The sequence below is a fragment of the Vulpes vulpes genome, chromosome 11, assembly GCF_048418805.1.
Source record: "Vulpes vulpes isolate BD-2025 chromosome 11, VulVul3, whole genome shotgun sequence".
NCBI lineage: Eukaryota > Metazoa > Chordata > Mammalia > Carnivora > Canidae > Vulpes > Vulpes vulpes.
The window spans coordinates 66,470,372-66,496,654 of NC_132790.1; the positions used below are offsets into that span (position 1 = coordinate 66,470,372).

The 26,283-nt window shown below is 34.4% G+C and overlaps 1 protein-coding gene across 3 annotated transcripts in view; it reads right to left on the reverse strand.

Moving 5' to 3' along the window:
* ZCWPW2 (zinc finger CW-type and PWWP domain containing 2) overlaps positions 1-26,283 on the reverse strand; it is a 127,026-nt gene that overhangs the window by 21,656 nt on the left and 79,087 nt on the right. For all 3 annotated transcript variants that reach the window (XR_011995245.1, XM_026006370.2, XM_026006369.2), the window contains exons 7-8: positions 2,196-2,254; positions 839-906 (exon numbers count right to left, since the gene is read on the reverse strand). Coding sequence is in view for 2 of the 3 variants with exons in the window: in XM_026006370.2 (XP_025862155.1) it covers positions 839-906; positions 2,196-2,254 (127 nt within the window). In the remaining variant the exon portion in view is untranslated. The remainder of the gene's footprint in view (positions 1-838; positions 907-2,195; positions 2,255-26,283) is intronic.

Consider the following 26,283-nt stretch of genomic DNA (forward strand, 5'->3'; position numbering starts at 1 on the left):
AGATAACATCTTGGGGTTTAATGGACTGAAACCTCTTTGCGTGGCTGCCAAAAGTTCCATCTTGCAAATAAGCATTTACCTGCTTTTCAAGAAAAACGAAAATGAAGGAAGAGTAAAGTGCTTTTGAAAACTAAAACTTTCTCTCTGCATTCCACATTTACCCTACTGTGTTCTAATATCAATGACAATTAATTCAGCTGGAAGCCCCAGGCTGCTGCTTTTCTTCTTTCTCTCCCATTGGCACTTCCAGGACCCCAATAATTTTGGAATGGAGAGATTTGGGATTTTAATGTGTTGATTCTGGTATTTCTTCCCACAACCTCTGGTGTTTGTTTTTTTTAATTAATTTTTTTTCTTTTATTTATTTATGATAGTCACACACACACACAGAGAGAGAGAGAGAGAGAGAGAGAGAGAGAGGCAGAGACATAGGCAGAGGGAGAAGCAGGCTCCATGCACCGGGAGCCCGACGTGGGATTCGATCCCGGATCTCCAGGATCGCGCCCTGGGCCAAAGGCAGGCGCCAAACCACTGCGCCACCCAGGGATCCCTGTTTTTTTTATTAAATACATGACGGAGCCAGAAAAATTTAATTCATGGGAATAGAAACCTAAAGACAACTGAAAATTTCTAGGATATAAATCAATACCAAAAGTGACCTACTAATAGTTCTCATATACGTATGTGTGTGTGTATATATATATATATATATATATACACACACACATACACACACATATATATATAAATGTTTTTTTTTCTTTTCAAAAATTACAACTACATTTGGTAGAATTAAATAGAAGCAAAAGAACTAAAAGCAGGAGAGGTCTTCACATACCCATGTTTTCCTTTGATAAGGCATCATCTGAACAAACATTTTCAAAAGAGCATTTTAAAATAGCTTTCCTAGAAAATGAATTTGACAGATTTAGTTTCAAAAGACCAATCATGTATATTTAAATGGTTATTTGTGTATATTCATTGATAATTGTAAATTATGAATATATTCCTTTATCTTGAGGCACTTTTCCTTGGTTGTTTTATACAGTAAGACAGCAGGATACAGTGAAAAATCAAAGGGAAATAATATTGATCTGAGCTCTCACTAGGTAAAAATCACTAATGAGTCACTGAGTACCTTATATAGGCTTTTTCATGTAATCTTTCCCCCAAAAAACCTAATAAGTAATTGCTACTCTCATTTTATAAAGAAACTGAGGCTCTGAGAAATTGAGAAATTTGACAGTGCAGGAAAAGGTTGAGCATGACACAGCTAAATTCTGTCAGACTGCAAAATCCATGCTTCTCCCACCATACTGTGTTGCTGACTTAGAGTCAGAAAACATTTGTTCAAACACATTTTCTCTAACCAGAAGATCTTGAGAAAGCCATTTGGTTTCTCTAAGTCATAAACTTTTCATCTTTCAAACAGAAATGATTATGATACACCCCCTACCTATTTGATGGGGTTACTATGAAGCATAACTAAGATAAGGCAGTAAGTCCTTTTTAAAAATTTAATTATCCGTCTTCTGAAAATGGACAAAGAATAAGAGAAGGACTGTTACACCAGAGTCAGACTTTGTCTTTGAGCAGGACTCCTTTTAATACAGCACTGATTATCATTCATCAAAAAAATAAGTAAATAAACTGTATGGTTGATTCAATGATAAACACTAAAACCTGCCATCAGTGGCTTATCAGTTCATTATAAAGGTCTGTTTCTGGTTTGCACTATTTTTAAACTAAGCACCTGCTTCTCATCTGCTTGCTCCCATGATATTAATCTTCAACAGTTCTGCTTCAACATATTTGTATAAACATAAAACTTTCTCCATACTTTTTTTTTTTAAAGACTTTATTTATTCATAGAGACACAGAGAGAGAGAGAGTGAGAGAGAGAGGCAGAGACACAGGCAGAGAGAGAAGCAGGCACTATGCAAAGAGCCTGACATGGAACTCAATCCAGGGTCCCCAGGATCATTCCCTGGGCTGCAGGAGGCGCTAAACTGCTGCGCCACCAGCGCTGCCCTTTCTCCATACTTCTAAGACTACTACTTATACTTTAATTCTTTTAGAAAATTTTAATTCTTCCTTAGAGAAAAAGAATCAAGAATCAGGGGGAAATGTCATAACAATTAAATCTAATATATACATTTCAACTTTATCATAATACTTCTCAATAAAAAACATACCTTTTCCTTCTTCTAAATTTGGGCTGCTTCTTTTCAGTAGTGTTTTTGGAAACTTGCATCTATAAAATAACAACAAAAAGATGAGTTAGTTAAACTGGGACTAGATGAGTTCAGTAAGATAATGGGTCCCCTATGGTCCAAGTAATTTAGTCCAAAAGATAAACTCTGGCCCACAGCTCTCAACCACACCTGAAACCCCAATTCAACCACTTAAAGGTCACTACAATTACACCACTTAAAGGTCACTACAATTACACTGATCTGTGCAACTTCCAGGAATAGTAGACTAATCCAATATGAATGCCCATCTCCCATTTCACTCCCCTTCTCACTTAATACTACTCATAATAATATAGTAATACTAGGTTAAACACATAATAATACTAGGTTAAACAACCTCTAAGTTTTAAAAACATAAATCACCTTTAAGAACTATTCAGATGCCAGAAACACATGGAGTGCAAAACTATACAGATAGGAACTGACATGGTGAAGGCCTACAAAAATGTACCAGGATAGGTGCAAAGTGTTGGGATTTTAATATCTAAGTGAAGATGAGATGAAGGATGTGGAGAAATCAGCACCTTCACACAGTTGGTAAGAATGTGAAATGGTGGAGCCACTTTGGAATACAGTTTGACAGTTCTTCAAGATGTTAAATGTAGAATTATATTATGATTCAATAATTCCACTCCTAGGTATACATCCAAGAGAAGTGAAAACATTATGTCCATACAAAATTGTATATAAATGTTCCTAGTAGCATTATTCATAACAGCCCCAAAGTAGAAACAACCCAATGTCCATCGATGGGTAGATAATATGTAGTCTATCCATATGATGGAATATTATTTAACCTTTAAAAACAACAAAGTCCTGACAAATACTATAACATGGATGAATCTTGAAGCCATTATGCTAAGTGAAAAGTGAAAAAAGTCAAACACAAAGACTACATCTTGTATGATTTTACTTATCCAAAATGTCCATAAAAAGGCAAATCCATAGAGACAGAGATAGATTAGTAGTTGCCAGGCATTAGTGAAAGGTGGGAAATGGGCAGTGACTGCTAATGGGTGTGAGGTTTCCTTTTGGGGTGATGAAAAAATGTTCTAAAATTATATTGTATTGACTGTATATACTGAAGTATTATATGTATTGACTACAAAACTGTGATCATACTAAAAACCACTGAACTGCATACTTCAAAAGAGTGATTAAGGTGCCTGGGTGTTTCAGTAGGTTAAGTGTCTGCCTTTGGTTCAGGTCATGATCTCGGGGTCCTGGGATCAAGCTCCACATCGGGCTCCCTGCTCAGTGGGGAGTCTGTTTCTCCCTCTCTCTCTGCCTCTCCCCACTGTTCATCTCTCTGGCTCTCACTCTCTCTCAAGTAAATAAATAAAATCTTTTAAAAAAGAGTGAATAAATTACATCTCAATAAGGTATAGTTTTTAAAGAATTTGGTGACATGGAAAAATGGAAAGTAAAGAGATAGAATATAACATATAAATGATTAACAAAAGGAACCCAACATAGCAATGTTACTTTAGAAAAAAAAGCATAATCAGAGATAAAAAGGGTTATTATCTAATGCTAAAAGAAACAATCCATCCAGAAAATATAACAGTCCTGACCTATATATACCTAGAAGCTCCGCCTTAAAATATATAAAGCAAAAAACAGAAAAGAATCGCAAGTAGAAACTGACTAATCTACAGTTAAAATGAGATATTTTAATTTACTTTTCATATGAAAATGATAAAGCAAAAAAATTAGCAAAGAAACAGTAATGTTCAGTAACACAAATAAGAAGTTTGATAAACTAGCACTGGAAACTGGCACTGAATAATTAAGGAATATGTATTATTTTCAAGCCTGAAACATTTACAAATGTGATCAGCTACTAGGTCACAAAGGAAGCCTCAAAAGTATTAAAGTAAATTCTCTATTTTACAGACCAAAGTCACTGGCTAAAATGCAATAAATAAGAAATCAAAATCCAAAAGATAGCTGAATAAAATTTGTAATTAATTCATAGATATAGAATTTACATTTACCCATGAACCAATCCATGATAAGAGTTATGATCCATGTCATTTAGATCAGAGTCACTGTAGTACATTTTAGTTAATAGTACACGTGACTTATCTTCTCACTGGATAATATATTTGTCTCCATGCCAAACCTTGTATGCTATAGGTGCCTGTGAAGTGTTTGGAGAGTAAATGAATGAATAAATGTTCAGAGAAAGATACAACCAAAACAAATTATCACTAGGAAAAAATAGTGCCAGTGCTACTGTCCATTCTGTACTGTCATGGTTGTTGAGTTAAATCTTTAACAAATTCATACAATTTACCCTAATTTCCCAAGATAAAACTTCAATGCAACTTTCACCTTAATATTTGTTAGTTTCTTTTTATTTATCTTTTCACTTTAACCTGTGAAAGTGAGCAGTTTCTTAGCCCATTTTGTCTAAATCTTTCACGGTTACATTGATCTTAATTTTACTGATCTTGATACAAGCATCCACACTGTAAGGGTGGGAACACTTTTTTTGTTAATGTACTAAATGTTTAGCAGCTAGCAGAGTGCCATTCACATTGTATGTTCAAAAGCATTAATTATAAGATGAAGGTTGAATTTAATAACTCTTAAAGAATTATTAAACAGCTTAAATACCTTAATAATCATTCAAAAGAAGTTTGTATGAAACACTCAGGGAATTCATATTATTATGATGTTAAAAAATAGGTGGGTTTTTTGTGTGTGTGATCTTTAACCTCAAGGTAATATTCAAGCACTTTTTCCAGCACTGTGGAAAGTAAGTAAAGTAAAAAGTATATGGAAATATTATTGTCTAAAAATCATTGTTCTACATCTCCAAAGACAATGTAGAGCTATTATTTCTATCTTGTTATTAAGGATCAGCTTAAATTATATGCATATTTGAGTTTAAAGTAAAAGGGTTGCTACAAGGGGAAATAAGATTAAGGTAACAAAGTACAAACTACTTCATAGATATTAATAGAAAGAAATAATGTTAAATACCTTCCATAAATCAATGAGATTTCTGTTAGAGATAATAAATTCCTTTCTGCTTTTTTAAATATTCCATAGCAGCCAAAATGAACTAGTAGTCAGTATTGCCAAATGCCCTGTACATTCCAGCTCCAAGCCTTGATAAAATATATGATGGAGAAGAACATTGAATTTGGAATGACAGGATCATGATTTGAATTTAATCCCTGGTACTTACTAGCTGTATCACTTCTGGTAAATCACTTACCACTGGAATATGTAGCAAGAGCCTGGTATAAAGCAGACATGTAATAAGTATTTTCTGACTAAATGACCATTCTGTATTTCAAGATCTTTAATAATTACTGCTAAAAAATAACTACCTTAAAGCATTTGGGGGTAAGATGAAATTAAATAACATCCCAGAAAATATCTAACAGAGCTCAACAATTAGTCAATATTCAACTGTTGTCTAACCTGTTACACTAATCCACTGGGCTAGTATCAGAATTCTATCCTTTCTCCTCAGAGCATATGGCAGAACTTGATGTTTTGGTATGGTTGGACTTATGGGAGTTTATTTGTTATCCAAGGGTGCAATAACAATTTAACACAAACTTGGGAAAGCATCAGAAATTTATTTACTTATTGTTCTGTAGGATAGAAGTCTGTCTCTTATGGAGAGACTCTTCAGGATGCTCATCATTGGATTAAGATCCACCTAATCCAGGATGATCTCATATCAAAATCCTTACCTACATCTGCAAAGATCCTTAATTCCAAATAAGGTCACATTCTGAGGTTCCTGGAGAACATATTTTCTGGGGGCTACTATTCAACCCACAAGTAGATACTTATAATCTTTATGTATTTCATCCCTTCCACTTCTCTTTCTGTGTTCCACATCTGATTCTCCTATGTTGTTGAGCCTCATGCTATTCAGACTTCTGCTATGTGCAGAATTAGCAGCCTCTGAGAGTTTATTAGACAGGCAATTCTCATGCTCATCTGAGGCCTACTGAATCAGAAACTCAGGGAGTGAGGCCCAGAAATCCATATTTAAGTAAGCTCTTCAGGTGACTTGACCCAAACTAGAGTTTTCTAGGCATTAGTCTAGTCAACACCCATCCATCCAAATAAAATGCTATATACTGTCATTGATTTTAAAGAAACCAAAACAAGTGTTAATTCTTTTCTTGCTAGATATAGAGGCATCTACAAGAGGCATATGTATAGAGAGCAAATGCCATCTACTGAAAAAAATATTTATATATTTAGTGGTAATTAGGATTGCTGACTGGAATGGCAAATGACAGAATTGCCTTTGATTGCCAAAATAATCCGTAGGAATTGTGTTTACATCAGATTTATATAATCTTCATAAAGTAACTTGACATTGCCCATTTCCTTAAGTCACTATTCATCTAAATTAAAACCATTTTACTTTTAAGAACAGCTTTGTGTTAAATCTGAGGGCATACAATTTTGATTCAGCATTTTATGTTCATAGAAGACATAAATATGTTTTGTAACTTTCCATTGAGAGTAATTGTCAGTCAATGATCACTAAAGAGCTGCCTACTTTGACAGAATTTCCAAACGTGAATATGTGCCTTGAATAATATACACAAACTCCTTGTCAAAAGTTATCATATAGGAGGAAAAGCCAATATTTTCATTTCCCTTTGGAAAACCTGCTGGGAAGATACGCTTGGAATAAGGATGAAAACTAGTTTCATGCAGCATTTTAAATGATGGTTATTACTTAATCTGAGTATCTGGAGAGTACAAATAATAAAGTTAAGTCTTCGGGCCTAGATAATGATTTACTCTTTTTCACTCTTCTTTGAAAAAGGAGAAAGTTAAAATAATCATTCTCTAGTCCTATCTTAAACATGATTTTAACAGAGAGAATACAAATCTAGTATCTAGTATCTAGTCAATGATTTACTTATTAAAGTTAAAATAATCATTCTCTAGTCCTATCTTAAACATGATTTTAACAGAGAGAATACAAATCTAGTATCTAGTATCTAGTCAATGATTTACTCTTTTTCACTCTTCTTTGAAAAAGGAGAAAGTTAAAATAATCATTCTCTAGTCCTATCTTAAACGTGATTTTAACAGAGAGAATACAAATCTAGTGCTTCTTACATAAATGTCAGTCAATTACCACATGCTCCAGTCCAGTCACTCTTGGTAGAGCTCAGTATTCCTGTAAGATTTGGACAATATCAGAGATTGGTCTCTGGCAATATGACTTATAAATATCTTGCTATCCTCTGCACTATCTTTAGCTATGTGTAAGTTCTCACTAAAGCACTGTGGATTTCTCTGCTTTGAGGGGCTTAGCAGAGAAAACACTGTAGTGTGTATTCAAGCAGTGAGCTGAGACAGAGGAGAGTATTTTCCCTAAAAATAGAAGTTGACCACTAGACCACCTTAAATAGAAGGCATGAAAGACTTTCCATTGATATCTCCCAATCCAGGCTGAGGATACAAGTAACAGCACACTTCAAGAAGCTCTATTATTGGCTACTTTACTGATAAATTTTAAAGTCTTGGACTTAATTTTTTTAATGGTCTTTGACTATATAAGAGGTAAAACATAACAAAATCAGGCTTTTTTTAAAAATAGGACAGGTTTCTCTTATATCTATAAAGAGATTAAGAATCCTAAAAGCTAATGGAAACACAGTATCCAGGGAGTAAAGACCTCCATGAAAAGTAGAACTTATGTCACAGTTGTTTATCTGACTCAATGGTACCAGTAAATTAGATTATTTGATCTCTACTTGAAAACTCTAAAAATCTAAGTCCGTTGCAAACAATTCCAGTTTCCATAGTTTTTCCTAAAGTTACTGGATATTTTAGCAAGAGGAGAACATAGGGTTTTTAAGGAAGATTTCCTAGAATTGACATACAGGTCTACCTTGGAGATATTACAGGTTCAGTTCCAGACCACTGCAACAAAGTGAATATTGTAATAAAGTGAGTCAAATGAATATTTTGGTTTCCCAGAGCATAGAAAAATTATGTTGATAGTATCCTGTAGTCTATTAAGCACGCAAAGCATTATGTCTATAAAATGTATATACCTTAATTTAAAAAATACTTTATTGCTAAAAAATATGCTAACCATCATCTGAGTTTTCAGCAAATCCTAGTTTTTTTCCTCATAGAGGGTCTTCTCTTGACGTTGATGGCTGCTGATCAATCGGGGTTGATCAGTGATTGCTGAAGGCTGAGCTGGCTGTGGCAATTTCTTAAAATAAGGCAACAATGAAGTTTTCCACATCAACTGACTCTTCCTTTCACAAGCAATTTCTCTGTAGTGCATGATGCTGTTTGAAGGCATTTTACCCATTACAGAACTTTCAAAATTGGAGTCAATCCTTTCAAACCCTGCCACTGCTTTATTAACGAAGTTTGTTATATTCTAAATCCTTTGTTGTCATTTCAACAAACTTCACAGGAACCGCACCAGGAGTAGATTCTATCTTAAGAAACCACTTTCTTTGTTCATAAGAAGCAACTCCTCATCCATTCAAGTTTTATAATGAGATAGCAGCAATTCAGTCCCATCTTCAGGCTGACTTCTAATTCTGGTTCTCTTGCTATTTCCACCACATCTGCAGTTACTTCCCCCACTGAAGTCTTGAATAACCCAGTGTCATCCATGACGGTGGAATCAATTTCTTCCAAATTCCTGTTAATCTTGATATTATGACCTCTTTCCATGAATCACAAATGTCCTTAATGACATCTAGAATGGTGAATCTTTTTCAGAGGGTTTTCAACTTACTTTGCCCAGATCCATCAGAAGAATCACTCTCTATGGCAACTACAGCCTTTTAAAATTTATTTTTTTAAATAATAAGACTTGAAAGTTGAAATTGCTCCTTGATCCATGGGCTGCAGAATGGATGTTGAATTAGCAGGTATGAAATCAACATTACTCTCATTGTACATCTCCATCATAACTCTTGGGTGACTATGTGCATGGTCAATGAGCAGTAATATTTTTAAAGGAATCATTTTTTTCTGAGCAGCAGATCTTAACAGTGGGCTTAAAATATTCAGTAAAACATGTTGTAAATAGAGGTACTGTTATCCAGGCTTTGTTGTTCCATTTATAGAGCACAGGCATAATAGATAATTTAGCGTATTCTTTAAGGGCCCTAGAATATTTGGACTGTAAGTGAGCACTGGCTTCAACTTAAAGTCACCAGGTGCATTAGCCTTTAACAAGAGTCAGCCTACCCTCTGAAGCCTTGAGGCCAGGCGCTGACTTCTTTCCAACTAAGAAAGTCCTAGTTGGCATCTCCTTCCAATATAAGGCTATTTCATCTACAGTGAAAAAAGCTGTTTAATGGAGCCACATTCATAAATTATGTTAGCTAGATCTTTTGGATAACTTGCTGTGGCTTCTATATCAACACTTACTGCTTTACCTTACACTTTTATAAAGATGCCTTCTTTCCTTTAACCTTATGAACCAATCTCTGCTAGCTTCAAATTTTTCTTCTCTCAGATTTCACAGAACTGAAGACAGGGCTTTCCCATGGATTAGGCTTTGGCTTAAGGGAATGTTGTGACTGGCTGGATCTTCTATCCAGGCCACTAACACTTTTCTCCAGATCAGCAATAAGACCGTTTGGCTTTCTTATCATCCATGTATTCACTGGAGTAACACTTTTAATTTCCCTCAAGAACTCTTTCTTTGCATTCACAACTTGGCTTTTTGGTGTAAGAGGCCAAGCTCTTAGCCTATCTCAGTTTTTGACATGCCTTCCTCACTAAGCTGAATCATCTGTAGCTTTTGATTTTTTTTTAAGATTTTATTTATTTATTCATGAAAGACACACACACACACAGAGAGAGAGAGAGAGAGAGAGAGAGAGGCAGAGACACAGGCAGAGGGAGAAGCAGGTTCCACACAGAGAGCCCGATGTGGGACTCGATCCCGGGTCTCCAGGACCACACCCCAAAGTAAGAGACGTGATTCTTCCTTTCACTTGAACGCTTAGAGGCCATTATAGGGTTATTAATGGGCCTATTTTCAATATTGTATGTTTCAGAGAATTGGGAAGCCCAAGAAGAGGGAGAGAGACAGGGTAATGGATGGTTAGTGGAACAGTCAGAACACATTTATCAATTAAGTTCATTGTTTTACATAGACATGGTTTGTGACAACCAAAAACAATTATAATAGAACATCAAAGATCACTGAACACCGATCAGTATAACAAATACAATAATAATGCAAAAGTTTAAATATTGCGAGGATTATCAAAATGTGACAGTTTTATGCAATGAACAAATGCTGCTGGGAAACTGGTGCAGATAGACTTACTTGACGTAAGGTTGCCACAAACCTTCAATTTGTAAAAACCATGACATCTGTGATGTGCAATCAAATGAGGTATGCCTATATTCCAATTAAACTCCAAAAAACTGATGCACAAGAGCATTCAATGGTTATGGTGCCCATACACATTTTTCCTGGATAAAAGAATGAATGTTGAGAGCTTCATTATCTGTTTCTTCTATCAACTCAAGTAGTAAATATAACCAGCCTGATTCTTTGACCCATGGATCAATGTCAAACCTTCTCATCATTTATCTTAAGCATTTGCAAAAGATGATCTCTCTTCTATGTTGGAATGCATAGACTATGCAAAAGCATACTTTAAAAAATATTCTTTCAAAATTTTTGTGTAGATCTAAGTCTTTAAATAACTCTCTGGGGATTCCAGAGATTGAAATAAGACACTCCTGCACTTAGATTCATGGAAGGAGATGGAAGCTCTATCTCCCTTTGATCTGTATGACTGCATTCCCCAGTATGTAGGAGACATACAGATTTAAGATGTGTATCTAATATATGAATTTCATGACACAGCAAATTATTTTTGGATCACAGTGAAGATATTAAATACATAAACAAAAAGGATAAATATCATCTTAAAGTTATTATAATTCTAAAGAATTAAAAGGTAATAATTTATAGGTCTTCAAGAAAGGCGATAGGTTTGTGCTGTCTAATATAAATGAAAAGTTGGAAGGCTTGTGGGAAGAAGCCAAATGTTTATCAATTTGAAAATATAGATGAATTCCAATAAGTCATAAGTTAATTCTACTAATTTTCACTGACCCGGTATTTTTTCCAGTGATAATGCTCGCCCTTCGCAAACAGGAAAACAGTAATTATTACTATTAGGCATAGAAAGATCATTTAATATTTAGTGTAATAGCTACAGTCTATAAAATACAAACTCATTATTCAAATTCCTATTGCACATTAAATCAATAATGACTCTATTGATTAGTCACAATGTTTTTGGTTTTAATGAAATGGGATAAGAAAGATGATGGTAGATGAGGAGTATTCCAAACTTTAGAAGAAAATCAGATTCATCTTATATGTGGCTTCATGTTGGAGAGGTGACTGATGTGTCTCTGAATCAGAGAGAAAGGATAATAGTTGTAATAAATATAATCAGCAAAATAAATGGAAGAAAGCTGCATAACATAACCTTTAGTTCAAATAATAAAGGACAATACCTGGAAACTTATGTGATAACTGGGACTCAACTTGAAGAGATTTTTGTTTCTTAACAAAAGAGCAAGCACATTTTGTAGAATTCTCTTTATTACCTTCTTGCTCAACATTAAAATACAGAATAGAATACATAGAGAGTTCTGACTGAAAAGTTTTGAATTTCTGGAATCTTTTTCACCAGATTTTAAGTATTTAAGTACTTGAGTTCCAACTGAATTAATATCTTGAGTGAATTTTTAAATGGCCATTATGTATATAGAAACAAAACTACTTTGTTCAACATTTCTATTGTTTTAATTGGTAACATTCAAAAATGATAACTTTTTGTTTGCTTTTAGTAATTAGGATGAAAACAATTCTTTAAAAAAATATTTTTAAGATTTTATTTATTTATTCATGAAAGACACAGAGAGAGAGAGAGAGAGAGAGAGAGAGGCAGAGACACAGGCTGAGGGAGAAGCAGACTCCTCACAAGGAGCCCAAAGTGGGATTCAACACTGGATCCCGGGATTACACCCTGAGCCGGATCACTCAACCGCTGAGCCACCCAGGCATTCCAGTATGAAAACAATTCTTAAGAGAGAGAAACAATCATTGATAAACATAAATTTCTGTTTACCAAATACCACATGTGCATAATGAAACCTGAATTTTCACAGATAATCACTGCACTGGAGAAATCATTGGCTTAAGAAAGCATCTCTAATATTCCTTTCCACTTGTACCTTCTATAGCACGCCCTCAATACTACAACTCCAGCAGCAACAGACACCCTTGCAGCCCTGTGATGGTAACAATGTCCTTTATAGCCAGCTGCTAGCCAACACCTCTTCCATGGCAAGCCCTGTGAACTTGGAGAATAGCATGACCTTCACACTAGGACACTGTTGCTTCATCTCCAGGGAAGATAAGGCACATTTGTCCTCTCCCAGGTCTTCCCACTCGCACTGCCCATCTTATGAGAATGACAAGGAGATCAACCTAGCTAGAGTTAGATCCATGGGCCAAAAGTCAAAGCAAAAAAAAGGGTTAAGCAAATATGTAAGTCCCAAAGTAAACTTTTTTTTAACATTTAAAGAGCCAATGGGATGAGCACTGGGTGTTATACTATATGTTGGCAATTGAGTTTAAGTAAAAAATTAAAAAAAAAAAAAAAGAGCAGGGGTGGTTTGGCTGGCTTAGTTGGAAGAGCATGGAACTCTTAATCTTGGAGTCATGTGTTTGAGCCCCACAGTTGAGTGTAGAGATTATTTAGATAAATAAAACTGAAAACAATAGGGGCGCCAGGGTGGCTCAGTTGGTGAAGTGACTTCGGCTCAGTTCATAATCTCAGGGTTCTGGGATTGAGCTCCCACATCAAGCTCTCTACTTTTCTTTCTCCTTCTGCGTCTGCGTTCTCTCTCTCTCTCTCTCAAATAAATAAAATCTTTACAAAATTAAAACAAAATTAATAAAATTTAAAGAGCAAATACAATTATCCACACCAGAAAACAGGTACTCTGAGTCAAGGGATCTTTGCTTGCTTTCATAAATGGTATATAAAAAGCTTTATCCAAAATTAATCAATCTTGTCTAATTTTAGTATTTTACTGCTAGTAGTTATCCTATAGAATTCCTCTAGAGTGTAATTCAAGATAAAAGAGGTAAACCTTGCAACCTAGTTTAGCATGTTTAGTCACTCAGTTATTAAAGAGTATCTTGTTAAAAATCACTTCCCCAGGGACCCCTGGCTCAGTAGAGCATTCAACTCTTGATCTCAGGGTTGTGAGTTCAAGCCTCATGTTTGGTGTTGAGATTACTTAAAAAGAGAATCTTAAAAAAAAAAAAAATCACTTTCCTGGAAGTCTGTTTCACAACACTGCCTTATAGTGGTGTAGCTTCCCAGTTTCCCTCCATTTTCTGAGCACAGGGTAATCAAATTTAGTATGAAAATAATTTCTATGTTAAGATTTCTACTGATAATTGAAAATGATAAATGGATAATTTTCTCTATATATTAGTATATATTTCTGTGTATTTGAAACCTACAAATGCACAATAAAACAGTGAAATTACATTTTAAAATTTAGATTAGGAAACGTTTTGGGGTGATGAGAATATTCACTATTTTGGTTAGGGATGGTAATTACATGAGTGTATATATTTAAGAAAAACTCATGAAACTCTACACTTAAGATCTTTCAGTGTTCAAATTTTACCTCAATAAAAAAATTAAATTGAGAAAAAGGTTAAGTCAAACAAAAGACAACGATAGTAACTAACAGTATAAAAAATGGCAAAATGGTGATGGGATACCTGAATGATTCAAGTTTGGGGAACACAGGCCTATGGAGAGATGAATGATGCCCACGAAGTAGAATCCAAAAGGAAACTAAATGAGTTTTGAATTCTGACTGTGACTCTTCCCAAGGGGTTCCTCTGCTTACTATTCTTTTCAGAGATTTCTCTTTGCCTGGGGCTAGAAACCAGAAGTAAGGATCTATTATAATATCTATCTTTGGGGAAAGATGCATATAAAGCTAGTGAATCAAGTGAGCTGCAGTACATGAATTCCATATTAATAGCAAGCTTATTAATTAACACAAATATCTAGACATCTAGTCATAAAATGTAAGCAACTTATCCTGCAACTGGGCTAATGAAAATTTTCTGCTTATTATGAAGAATATTTGCAATAATTTTGGGAAAACCTATTTATTCATCAGAAAATATAATAGCCTAATTTCCTCACACATAAATGTATAAATCAAGAAGAGTGATCATTAATTTTGTCTTTCAAAGTGTTACAAGTTAAACTCTTGGCCTTAATAAAAGTGAAATGTTAGGAAAAAAGATACCCATACATAGACACATAATTTCTGTATATAGGCCAAAAAAATTAGACAACAAAATGACGAAGAGATCCTTTTCTAATTAGTAATGGTATCTGAGATAGCCTTAATTAGAAATAAGTAAAATTCTGCATTAAAAAGCCTAAAGAGGGATCCCTGGGTGACGCAGCGGTTTGGCGCCTGCCTTTGGCCCAGGGCGCCATCCTGGAGACCCGGGATCGAATCCCACATCGGGCTCCCGGTGCATGGAGTCTGCTTCTCCCTCTGCCTGTGTCTCTGCCTCTCTCTCTCTCTCTGTGTGTGTGACTATCATAAAAAATTAAAAAAATAATAATAATAATTAAAAAAAAAAAAACTAAAGAGGGCAGCCCGGGTGGCTCAGTGGTTAAGTGCTGCTTTCAGTCCAGGTCGTGATCCTGGAGTCCTGGGATCGAGTCCCATGTTGGGCTCCCTACATGGAGCCTGCTTCTCCCTCTGCCTGTGTCTCTCTGCCTCTTTCTCTCTCTCATGAATAAATAAAATAAAATCTTAAAAAGAAAACTTAAAGAGAAATGAATAGAGAGACAATTTGTGTTTCTACATGGGTGTATTTAATATTATAAATATATAATTTCTCCCTAAATTAACAAATAGATTTTCTACAATACCAATCATCATCTCAACAGAATTTTTCCTGGAACTTCACTAAATAATCCTAAAGTTCATTTTTATGTAGTTAAAACTATTTAAATTATGCCTTTATTGGGGTTTCCACAGGAAAGGCAAGGTACAGTAGGCTGAACAGTTCAGGATTGGCTAGTTTGAACAATGTTGGAGGGCTCTGGCCTATAGGAATGGTCTCCAATTGCCTAGTACTTGATTTTGGGATAATTTAAGGTAATGGAAATATTGGCTTGGTATTTCAGAGTTTGGTAAGAAGTTATTTGAGGGATATGGGTTTGGAACTGGTTGATTTGCATATGAAAGAAGTACCCTTTGCTACCTGTAAGGGGCAGTCCTTCCCTAGTCAGAAAGGTTTTTTAAAAGGTCAAGAATCATAATATACAGAAAATACATACATATATTATACAGATATATATATATACACACATATGACAATACAATCTGAAAAAGTAAACAGATGAGAACTGTGAAAACAATTTTTAAAAAATTATAGTAATGAAGGATCACAAATCCACATATTAAAGATAAAATAATTAAACCAATATGAAATTTAAGACCAGATAGATGAATAGATATATATGTAGGTATTTTGACATGTTACATGATGAAGATGGCAAATTATATATTATAAAGATTTAAAAAACAGTAAAGAAGGGAAACATTACTTGTTAATCAATAAATGGTATTAGAATAACTGGCAGTGTAGGGGAAGAATAATGCCTTTTTCCTCTATTCTTCTAAGTTCTTGATGGGGGCCCCTGTAACAAAAAACAGATTAACAAGGGAAAAGCATACAGACTTAGGGGCACCTGGGTGGCTCAGTCAGTTGGGCATCCAACTCTTGAATTGGGCTCAGGTCATGATCTCGGGGTCCTGGGACTGAGCCCCAATTCAGGCTACACACTCAGCAGGGGGACGGCTTGAAGGTTCTCTCTCTCTTCCTTTGCTCCTCTCCCTGCTCATGTACTCTCTCTCTCTCAAATAAGTAATTCAATCTTTAAAAAACAAACAACTAAAAGGCATACAGATTTATTTAATATAGGTTTTATGTGATATGGCAGCCTTCAATAAGGATATGAAGGTCCAAAGAAGCAGTTAAATCTGAGAGTGTTTAAGCAAGGTTTGAAAAGTAGAAGGTCATAGGAAAACATGACAGTACATGAAAGTGTAGGAGGTAAGATTAGTAAGCTGTGGAAAGGCAAGGCTTACTGCGAGATTCTTCTCAAGCTCCCTCTACTATCAAAGAATGCTCTTTTCCTCCTGGTGTAGGGATAACATCTTACATGAGGCTCTTATAACCTCATGCTCTAGGGAAAGTGAGAAAATCCTTCCTGTACCTGTCATTTCACAAATTCATTGAGCTTGAAATATTCAATATACCAAGATGCCATGTTTGGGGTAGCATATCCTGAACCCCATCTTAGCAAGGTGCATAAAATTTTTATACCCTATCCTTCTACCTCATATAAAAATAAATCCCCAGTCCCATAATAATAGCTAACACTCGTGAAATGTTTCTTAGGTTCTAAGCACTACATTATGTGCTTTACACAAACTGTCAAAGCAATCTTATTTTGCAATACTCCCATTCTTTCCACTTAACAGGAGATAGAGAACTTACAGAGTTAAGTAGCTAGTAGATGACAGAGCCAGGATTCATACTTCGACAGTCTACCTCTATATATTCTTTTTTTACTCACTCCTCTGCATTATTATCTAAGAAGAAGTCCATCCTAAGTAATAAAACCTCTTAGAAATGCAGATGTGACCACATACAAATATTTAACCTCCATATTGCCAGGAAAAAATAATGGAAAAGCAAGTAATATGCTGGTAAAAACATTTACTGAAACAATGACAAAAAATTATTATTTTAATTGCTAGTATATAAAATGTTCATATAAATTTACAAGAAAACATTAACAACTCAAACATAGACAATTACCTCAAGTCAAAGAAATGCAAATTAAAACAACAAAGTATGATGTACACTGGTGACAGCATCTTTATGTGATAACACCTATCACTGTGGCATTTACATGCACTGCTGATGAGAGTGAACAACCTGATGTATTCCTATCACTGGTCTCAGGGATTCTTCTACTGGGAAGGAAACTAAACATGTGGTGGAAAAGGAAGCAATATTCATGGAGATTTTCATCAAAGTGTGACCAACAGCAATAGAAAAAAGACTAAATGAATTATAACTTTTGTTTTAATGAAGGGGCAGTCTTTTAAAGTATGTCACCAAAGTTCCAAAACCTAAAAGAAAAAATTTTATTATCTAAGTACAAAAGAACTACAAAAAATTTAAAAGGAAAACTAAGGAAATGTTTACAGCATATTAGCAAAGTATTAACAATCAATAACTAAAGAGAGCACCTACAAGTCAATCAAAAAAAAAAAAAATGAGAGAGAGAGAGAAGCCAGCCTATGGAAGAAACAGGAGAGGGTATAAATAGGCAGTTTTCAGAAGAAATACCATATCCAGTAAATACTAAATACACTGAGAAATGCTTAACCTCATCAAAGTAAATATAGTAAACAATGCTCAGCCTCATGAAAGTAAAAAATAAATGACAGCAAATGAAAATAATAACATGTTATTTTATATCTCCTTTTAAATACTGGCAAATATATAAAGATTGGTGGGAAAAGAGAATGGGAAAAGCATTGCTAGTACTCAGATAAAATTGTTCTGAAGAGAATTGGGCAATACTTGACTAGAGTTTCTAACTTTTATTTGAAATAATTTTAGATTTACAAAAAGATGCAGATATAGCTCAAAAGAGTTCCCATATATCCTTCATCCAGCCTCCTTCAATGTTAACATTACACATAATCACAGTACAATTATTAAAATAAGAAATTAACATTGCTACAAAACCATTAACTGAATAAAGACCTAATTTAAATTTCGCCAGTTTTATCATTGACATCCTTCTGTTTCAGGGCCCAAACTAGGATTTCACATTACATTTATTTCCTTAGTTTCCCTCAATATATAACAATTTTTTAGTCTTTCCTTAAACATAACCAGATTTTAAGCACTCACATCCTTTACCTCAGAAGTTTCATTTTTAAGAATCGTTCTGTTGAAATTTGGGCACAAACATGCAAAAAATGTGCAAAGATGCTTATTTCCAGATTTTGAAATAGTAAAATGTTAGAGGTGAGGCAACAATGGGTAAGAAAATGACTTGAACTTTCCATTTTACACACTTCTGTAACCCTTGGTATTTTCTCCCTAGCATATATTACATAAATTTATATAAAAACAAAACAAATTACAAAGAAAAAAGATTGGTAATGCAAGAGATGACAAGTGAAGGCAATCTAGACATTCCCTTACACTAATAATGGGACTGTAATTGGTACAATAATGTTGGGGGATTTTTTAGATGGGAGATGTTTAGCAATTTGGCAATGTTCCTACTCTTTGAGCTCAGCAAGTTCTTTTCTAGCAATTTTTAGTGTATAAATATTTACAGAAATGTTTAAAGAGATTTGTGTGCAATGATGTTGCTGCATTTTTATTTATAATTTTGCTAATCCAGAATCAACCTAAATGTCCAGGAGACTGTTCAATAAATAAAGACACTTCTATAAAATGATATGCTATGCAACTGGGTAAGATCTGGTAGATCATTGACTTGAGAAGATGTCCACAATATATTATTGAATGAAAAAAGTGAGGTTTAATTCATTCCATTTATGTTAATAAAGCATATATACTTTATACATATAAATACTATATTTTGTTTATTCATAAACATTTATTTGCATATATAATACATAAGATCATACATGCAAAAGTATATAAAACTATTAACAGTGTTTTTCTTTTAGAACTGAAATTATAGCTGGAAAAGAATTTATATGTTATTTTTTGTTTTCTCACAATGCTACTTCTCTAATTAAAAAAAAAATAACTTAAATGTAGTGAAAACCATAAAACAACATGAAAAAGATTTGTGATATAGTACAAAAATCAAAACATTAACAGCACATTACTCAATGAGTAAAACGATGCAAATAAACATATGTATATAGAAATAACTATAAACATGCAAAAAATAATCTAAAAATTTTAAATGAGGAGGTGAATTTTGGATGATTTAGAAAATTTTGTTCTTCAGGGGTGCTTGGGTGGTTCCATTGATTAAGCATCTCCCTTCAACTCAGGTCATAATCCTAGGGTCCTTGGATCAAGCACCATATCGGGCTCCCTGCTCAACGGGAACCTGCTTCTCCCTCTGCTCCTCCTCCCTGTTTGTGCTCTCTCTCTCTCAAATAAATAAAATATTTTTTAAAAATTGTCCTCCAAATATAATGCTCCCTTGAAAAAATTAAATTGTGATTGAAAGGTGGGACTTACTTTTAAAAAGAGATTTACATAGTCTCATTTAATAGAACTATGATGCTATTATAAGTCTAAACATTTTAAATATTCTTAAATCCTTCCTATTTCTTTCTAAGGAGAAATGAGAAAAGTACTAGGCATTTATTAAACAAGCACCTACTAAAATACAGCAAACTCTATGCTATTATTGCTTTTCATGCTATCTTTAATTATTATGATTCCCAAATCAGAGCTTAATTCAATGAGGATCAAAGACATTAACTCACCTAAGGTCACACAACTAAATAGAACTAGCCCTTGAAGGCAGATCTGGCTCATTCATAAGTTTCTATTTTTACACCACAATATGCTGCGTCCTGAATATTTGCTTTTATATTCAAACATCTTTCAGAATCTGTAACAGGTAACACTATCAGCAACTCCACCCATTTCTCAATACACTAGTATTTTAATTCTTTATTTCTAGGGCCAACTGACCCCGATATTTACTCTGGTCTGTATCAGTCCTTTAACATTCTGAAATTACGTACTGAGCTGTTATAAATATTTCATGGAATATTAAAGCAGGAAGGGACTTAGAGACAATCTAGATCTTCTTCTTCTAGATCATCTTCTTCTTCTTCTTCTTCTTCTTCTTCTTCTTCTTCTTCTTCTTCTTCCTCCTCCTCCTCCTCCTCCTCCTCCTCCTCCTCCTCCTCCTTCTTCTTTTTCTTTCAAGTGGGACTCAGAGATCAGTGAGGCTTACTCTGATTCTCTTTCATTCAGACTGCTCCACTGGGCAGAGCGGCAGTCGGGTGCAAAGTTGTGCACATCTGTACTATTCACCTCTATCTTAACAGGTAGCCAAATGCAGCTGAAGAGTTAAAAGAAGGGGGTTATGAGAATGGCAGAACCATTTCTCCTATTTGCCCCAGGAAGCACCATCCCCATAGGCACTTAGCAATGGCATTCAAGGTGGTAATATTCTTACATCCTGGTTCAAAGAGGCTACAGTAACTGCCAATGCAACTCAGCACAGGCCAACATAGAACTTATTCCTCAAGGTCCCTTCATGATTCAAGGGAGGCAGGTAACACTGTGGTTAGCTTTGATCTATCAAGCCCATTTGGGGAATTTATCCTATAAAAATAATAGCATCAGTACCTAAAGACATATGTACAAGGAGGTTTATGAAAGCACTGCATGTAGCAGTATCAAACCACAACCACAACTTGAAAACTTGCACACGCTTATCAATATAGGGCTGACTGACTAAAAGTGATATATTTGCTATGGTATGCTCTGCAGACAGTTAAAAACAGATCTGTGTCTGTCAGCCCAAGTAGTTAAATCTATAGAATAACATATAATCAGTGCTCATTGTTGTAAAAACAAGACAATCACAAAACATTTTACATGTACATATACACATTTGTTTACATAAATATAAATAAAGAAAATAAACTGTTAAAATTTGCAACCCAGGATAAGGAGCTGTACAGCCAATTACCTTTTTTTTTTTTTTTATCATTCATCTTTGTATTGAATTTTTGGCAATGGTGAACATCCCTGGGGGCAGGTTCTTTGTAAGAACAGTTATAGTAATATCTATTTCCCACTGGCATTGTAAGGGTTACATGAGGCAATCTTAGTATTTCTCAGCTCTATCAACCTAACCACTACCTTTTATAAGAAATACTTTGAAATAGACTATTCTCTATTCTTAAATGAAAGTCTTAGGCCACTAATTGTAACCCAGTGTCTAGATTGGTCTTGTTAGAAGTTGTATTCCCCTCCCTCCCTTTGCCACTGGTTGTGGCCATATTACTAAATTTTGCCAATGGGATATGAGAAAAGTGACATGTACAGCTTCAAGTTCATGTTTTCTTGTTCAGCTAATTGTTTGTACTCCTTTTCCACTTTACCTCTTTTCATGGCCCAGAATGTAGATGTGATAGATAGTGCAATCAATTATTGACCATATAGATTAGGACCACACCCTGGGGGTTGGCATAACAATGAAACAGAAAAAACTTGGGAGTCTAAATGATCCTGTGGGGCAAAGCCTCCTCCCACTCTGAATCACTTGCCCACCTTTGGTCAGGTATACAATAGAGAGATAGATAAACTTTTATCTTGTAGGACTCACTGTAATTTTGAGTCTCCTTGTTACAGCAATTGTAGCCTATAACATAATTAATATACCTGACTACATGAATAATTTCAAAATACCATAACTGTAATATAAAATAAAAATAAAATAAAAATGTATTTCCATATGTGTATGCTTGGGAACAACTACATTTAAAGACATAATTGGTAAGATAAATGCTAGTCATTCCTATCATGAATAAGTTTGGATAAAATCATTCTGTACAGGATCTATAGAAAAATGTACTGGCAGAAGTAGTGGTGGGAACAAAATGGTGGGAACATAGGAACAGAAACTATTTTCTTTTTTTACTTATAACTTTATTGTAGACATACTTTATTCATTTGTTTTTTAAAAAAGATTCTATTCATTTATTTAAGAGAGAGAGAGAGAGAGCATGAGTGGGGAGGGGGGGAAGGGACAAAGGGAGAGGGATAAACAGTCTCCCTTCTGAACAAGGAGCCTGACGTGGTGTTCTATCCCAGCACCCTGGCATCATGACCTGAGCTGAAGGCAGATGCTTAACCTATTAAGCAATCCAGTCACCCCATACTTCATTCATTCTTATATTATTCTTATTAAACTACACATCTGTCTTTTCTTCTAGAGGAAAGTATCTGCACTTTTTTATTTCTTTAAATTTTAGATATAGTTAATATCCAGCAATACTGGTTTCAGGAGTTGAATTCAGTGATTCATCACTTACATACAATACCCATTGCTCACCATAACAACTGTCCTTAATACTCTTCACCCATCTAGCCGATCCCTCACCCACCTCCCTCCATCAACCCTCAATTTTTCTTTATCGGTAAGAGTCTTTAATGGCTTGATTCTTTCTCTCCTTTTTTTCTTTTCCCCCTTCCTATAAGTTCATTTGTTTTCTTTCTTAAATTCCACATATGAGTGAGAATTTTTCTTTCTCTGACTTATTTCACTTAGCATAATATACTCTAGCTCCATTCACATCATTGCAAATGGCAAGATTTCATTCTTTTTGATGGCTGAGTAATATTCCATTGTATATATACCACATCTGCTTTATTCATTCACCAATGGAATTTGGGCTCCTCCATAGTTTGGCTATTGTTGATAATGCTGCTATACACAACAGGGTGCATATATTCCTTTGAGTCTATATTTTTGTATCCTTTGGGTAAATACCTAATAGTGCAATTGCTAGATGGTACGGTAGTTCTATTTTTAACATTTTGAGGAACCTCTACACTTTTCTACAGAGTGGATCCAGCAGTTTGCATTGTCAACAACACAAGAAACAACAGCTATTGTCAAGGATGCAAAACTACTTTTAAGTTAAGTAGTAATAGATCAGACATTTTATACAATGAAAGAAACTAATCTTAACTGAAATAGAGATAATATTCCAAAATAAATTCTAGCTTGTCCAACCAAGCATAGAAAATGAGAAGTATTATATTCTTCCAAATGACTTTGGCAAAGTAATTTCCAATGGGGGAAATAATCCTCTGTGTGCTATGACATGAGATGACCTAGTAACAAAATATCACAGAAATCCCACAACATTTCCAGGCCACATTCAGTCTCTAGTACTTAAAAATAACTTGGCCATAACTTTTTACACGTGAGGAAGAATGTCTTTTATTTTAAGATTTTATTTTTTTATTTAGAGAGGAAACAGAAAGAGACTGTGAGTGGGAAGAGGGGGCAGAGGGAAAGGGAAAATCTCAAGCAGACTCCATATTGAACATGGAGGCTGATGTGGGGCTCAACCTCACGACCTTGAGATCATGACCTGAGCTGAAATCAAGAGATGAATGCCCAACTAAGCCACCCAGGTGCCCCAATGAAGAGTATCTTGATAACAAATTAGAAAAATAAGCAATAATATCTTACATTACATCTATGTAATAAAGAATTTTAAGGTAGACTTTGGAGACAGTATTAGAGTAAGACTGGAAGACAAAGATTATCTAAAAATAATTTCAACATGTAATATTTGTAACAGACTTCTTAGCATTATTCTAAAGTGCTTACAAAATATATAAAGGGTACCAATACTATGAAATATTTCTAAATGTTTATTTTTTGAAATTCAAAGGGAACAATATATTTCATTATCTGTAAATTTAGTAATATTTTATTTTAAGACTGTAAAAGGCATCTCAAATTTCCTGTTTCAGATTTGTAAATGTTTTCCATGGTATCTCAGTAACTACACTTCTACTCTTTACAGCTAAATACGTAGTTAAATTATGTTAAAATATGTTGAGTAAAAAATAAGTAAATGATTCAATAATCTTGAGAACAGTGTGTTTATTCCATTTCAGTTTCCTGCACTATAATAAGCCTTCTAAATTCCTTGTTTTTTTATCTGACATGTTATATTTCAGTATTTGTATTAAATCACTACACAATTACTATTGATCCTCTATACTATTGAAAGGGTAAAACATAATCTGAGTTAACACAGGTTTGAATTTCACAGGTCCACGTACACACAGATTTTTTTACAGCAAAGTATTGGGCATGTATATTCTCTTTCTTATGATTTTCACATTTTCTTTTCTCTAGCTTACTTTATTGTAGGAATCCAGTGTATAATACATATAACATGCAAAATATGTGTTAACCAATTGTTTATATCTTTATTATGGCTTCCAATTGACAACAGGTTATCAGTCGTTAAGCTTTAGGGGAGCCAAATGTTACACAGGGGTTTTTGACTGCAGCAGTCAGTGCCCCAACCCTGTGTTGTTCAAGGGTCCACTGTATATTTCTTGTTCATTGAGTCAAGTAGCACATTCAAAAGTCATGCCAAATGCTAGACAGTTTTTGTGATACAGTTCCATTCCATGCACTGCAAGATAGCTAGTTTCCTTAACTTTGCCAAACAAAATGTCCTGTATTCCCACAAACTACTGCAGCCCAAGATACTTCTACAAATTCCTAACACACTCCAAGACACACAGGGCAGTGTCTCTCAAATTAAGTGTTAAAAAACCAGTTTTGCCCCCAGTATGTCCAAGATCTGTATTTCTATACAATTAAAAATAAGTTACTATGAAAAAATTGAAAGAGAAAAGAAATACAAAATATATATTCTATATTTTATCATTACATTCAGCAGAAAAAAATAACTCTGTTGAATTACTACAAAAGTTTCTAAATGATTATTGTCAGTTTTTGCTCTTATCTCATCGCAGACCAATAATAAATAGTCCACAGACTAGCTCTGGTCCATGGACCACACCTTAAATAGCATTGTCCTAGAGACAGTAGTACCACTTTCATTGAGAATCACTGGTAAAAATAAAGCAATATATAAAAATGTTAGTTATTATTATATCCTTTTTGATTCTAAATATCCTTAAGCAGAGACTAAAATAAACAGTTCCATCCACGTTAACAATCCTGCACCGTCTTATATATTCTTGTCTTGATGGTCAGACATATACTCAAGTACTATTTCCTTTCTTTTTTATTTTTTATTTTTATTTTTATTTTTTTAAGATTTTATTTATTTATTCAAGAGAGAGAGAGAGAGAGAGTCAGAGACACAGGCAGAGGGAGAAGCAGGCTCCATGCAGGGAACCTGAAGTGGGACTCGATCCCGGGACTCCAAGATCACGCCCTGGGCCAAAGGCAGGCGCCAAACCGCTCAGCCACCCAGGGATCCCCTCCTTTCTTTTTTAAAAGGCAACCTTGTCTTTTATGATGTGGAATTCTTCTCTGCAAAGGCGCAACAATATTATTTAGCTAGTGAAAAGTACAGATTACTTTTACACGTCAAAAAGTGAAAGGGTAAAACATAATCTGATTTTAAAAGGACTCATAAAAATAAATAGTAAAAAAATAAGAGGACTCATGATATATACATACTCAGAATACAGAAATGATGCTTACCTCATTGCCTGTTCATCTATAGGTTTGTGACCAACATTTTTTCTGTTCTGTCAGGTTACATTCAATCTTCCCTGGGTCCACCTTACACCAACCCCACCATTCAACACAGGAAATACTATAGGGATAGGCTCTCCTTTCAATCACAATTCTTTTTCATACAACACCAATATATCATTCATCTAAAAGAATTTAACTATTGACTTTTTCTCTTTTTCAGTACCATCCTGTTAACAATACTGTCACTTGAGGAGAATGTCAAGGTTCATACTATCCCAATCATATTTTTGACAATAAATAAGAGTTAAACATCTCCCTGCATACAATATACAGAATGACGGTTAAATTTTAAAAATTCTTTTAAAATGCTACTGACTCCCAATCTTATTTAAAAGATTCTATGTTTAGATTAATATAAATGGCTGATATTGTTCTCAACTTCAAGGTAAAGTCCATATTAAGCTGTGGATTTTAATTATTTAAATTTTCCATGAGATTGCACATTCCAATAACATGGCACACAAAAAATATTTTAGTATATGAGAGTACATATGTGAAATACAATTTAAGTAAAAGCAATTGCTAACCTGTGAACTTTAAATTTTTTTATTGTTCTAATTTCTGATAATTCT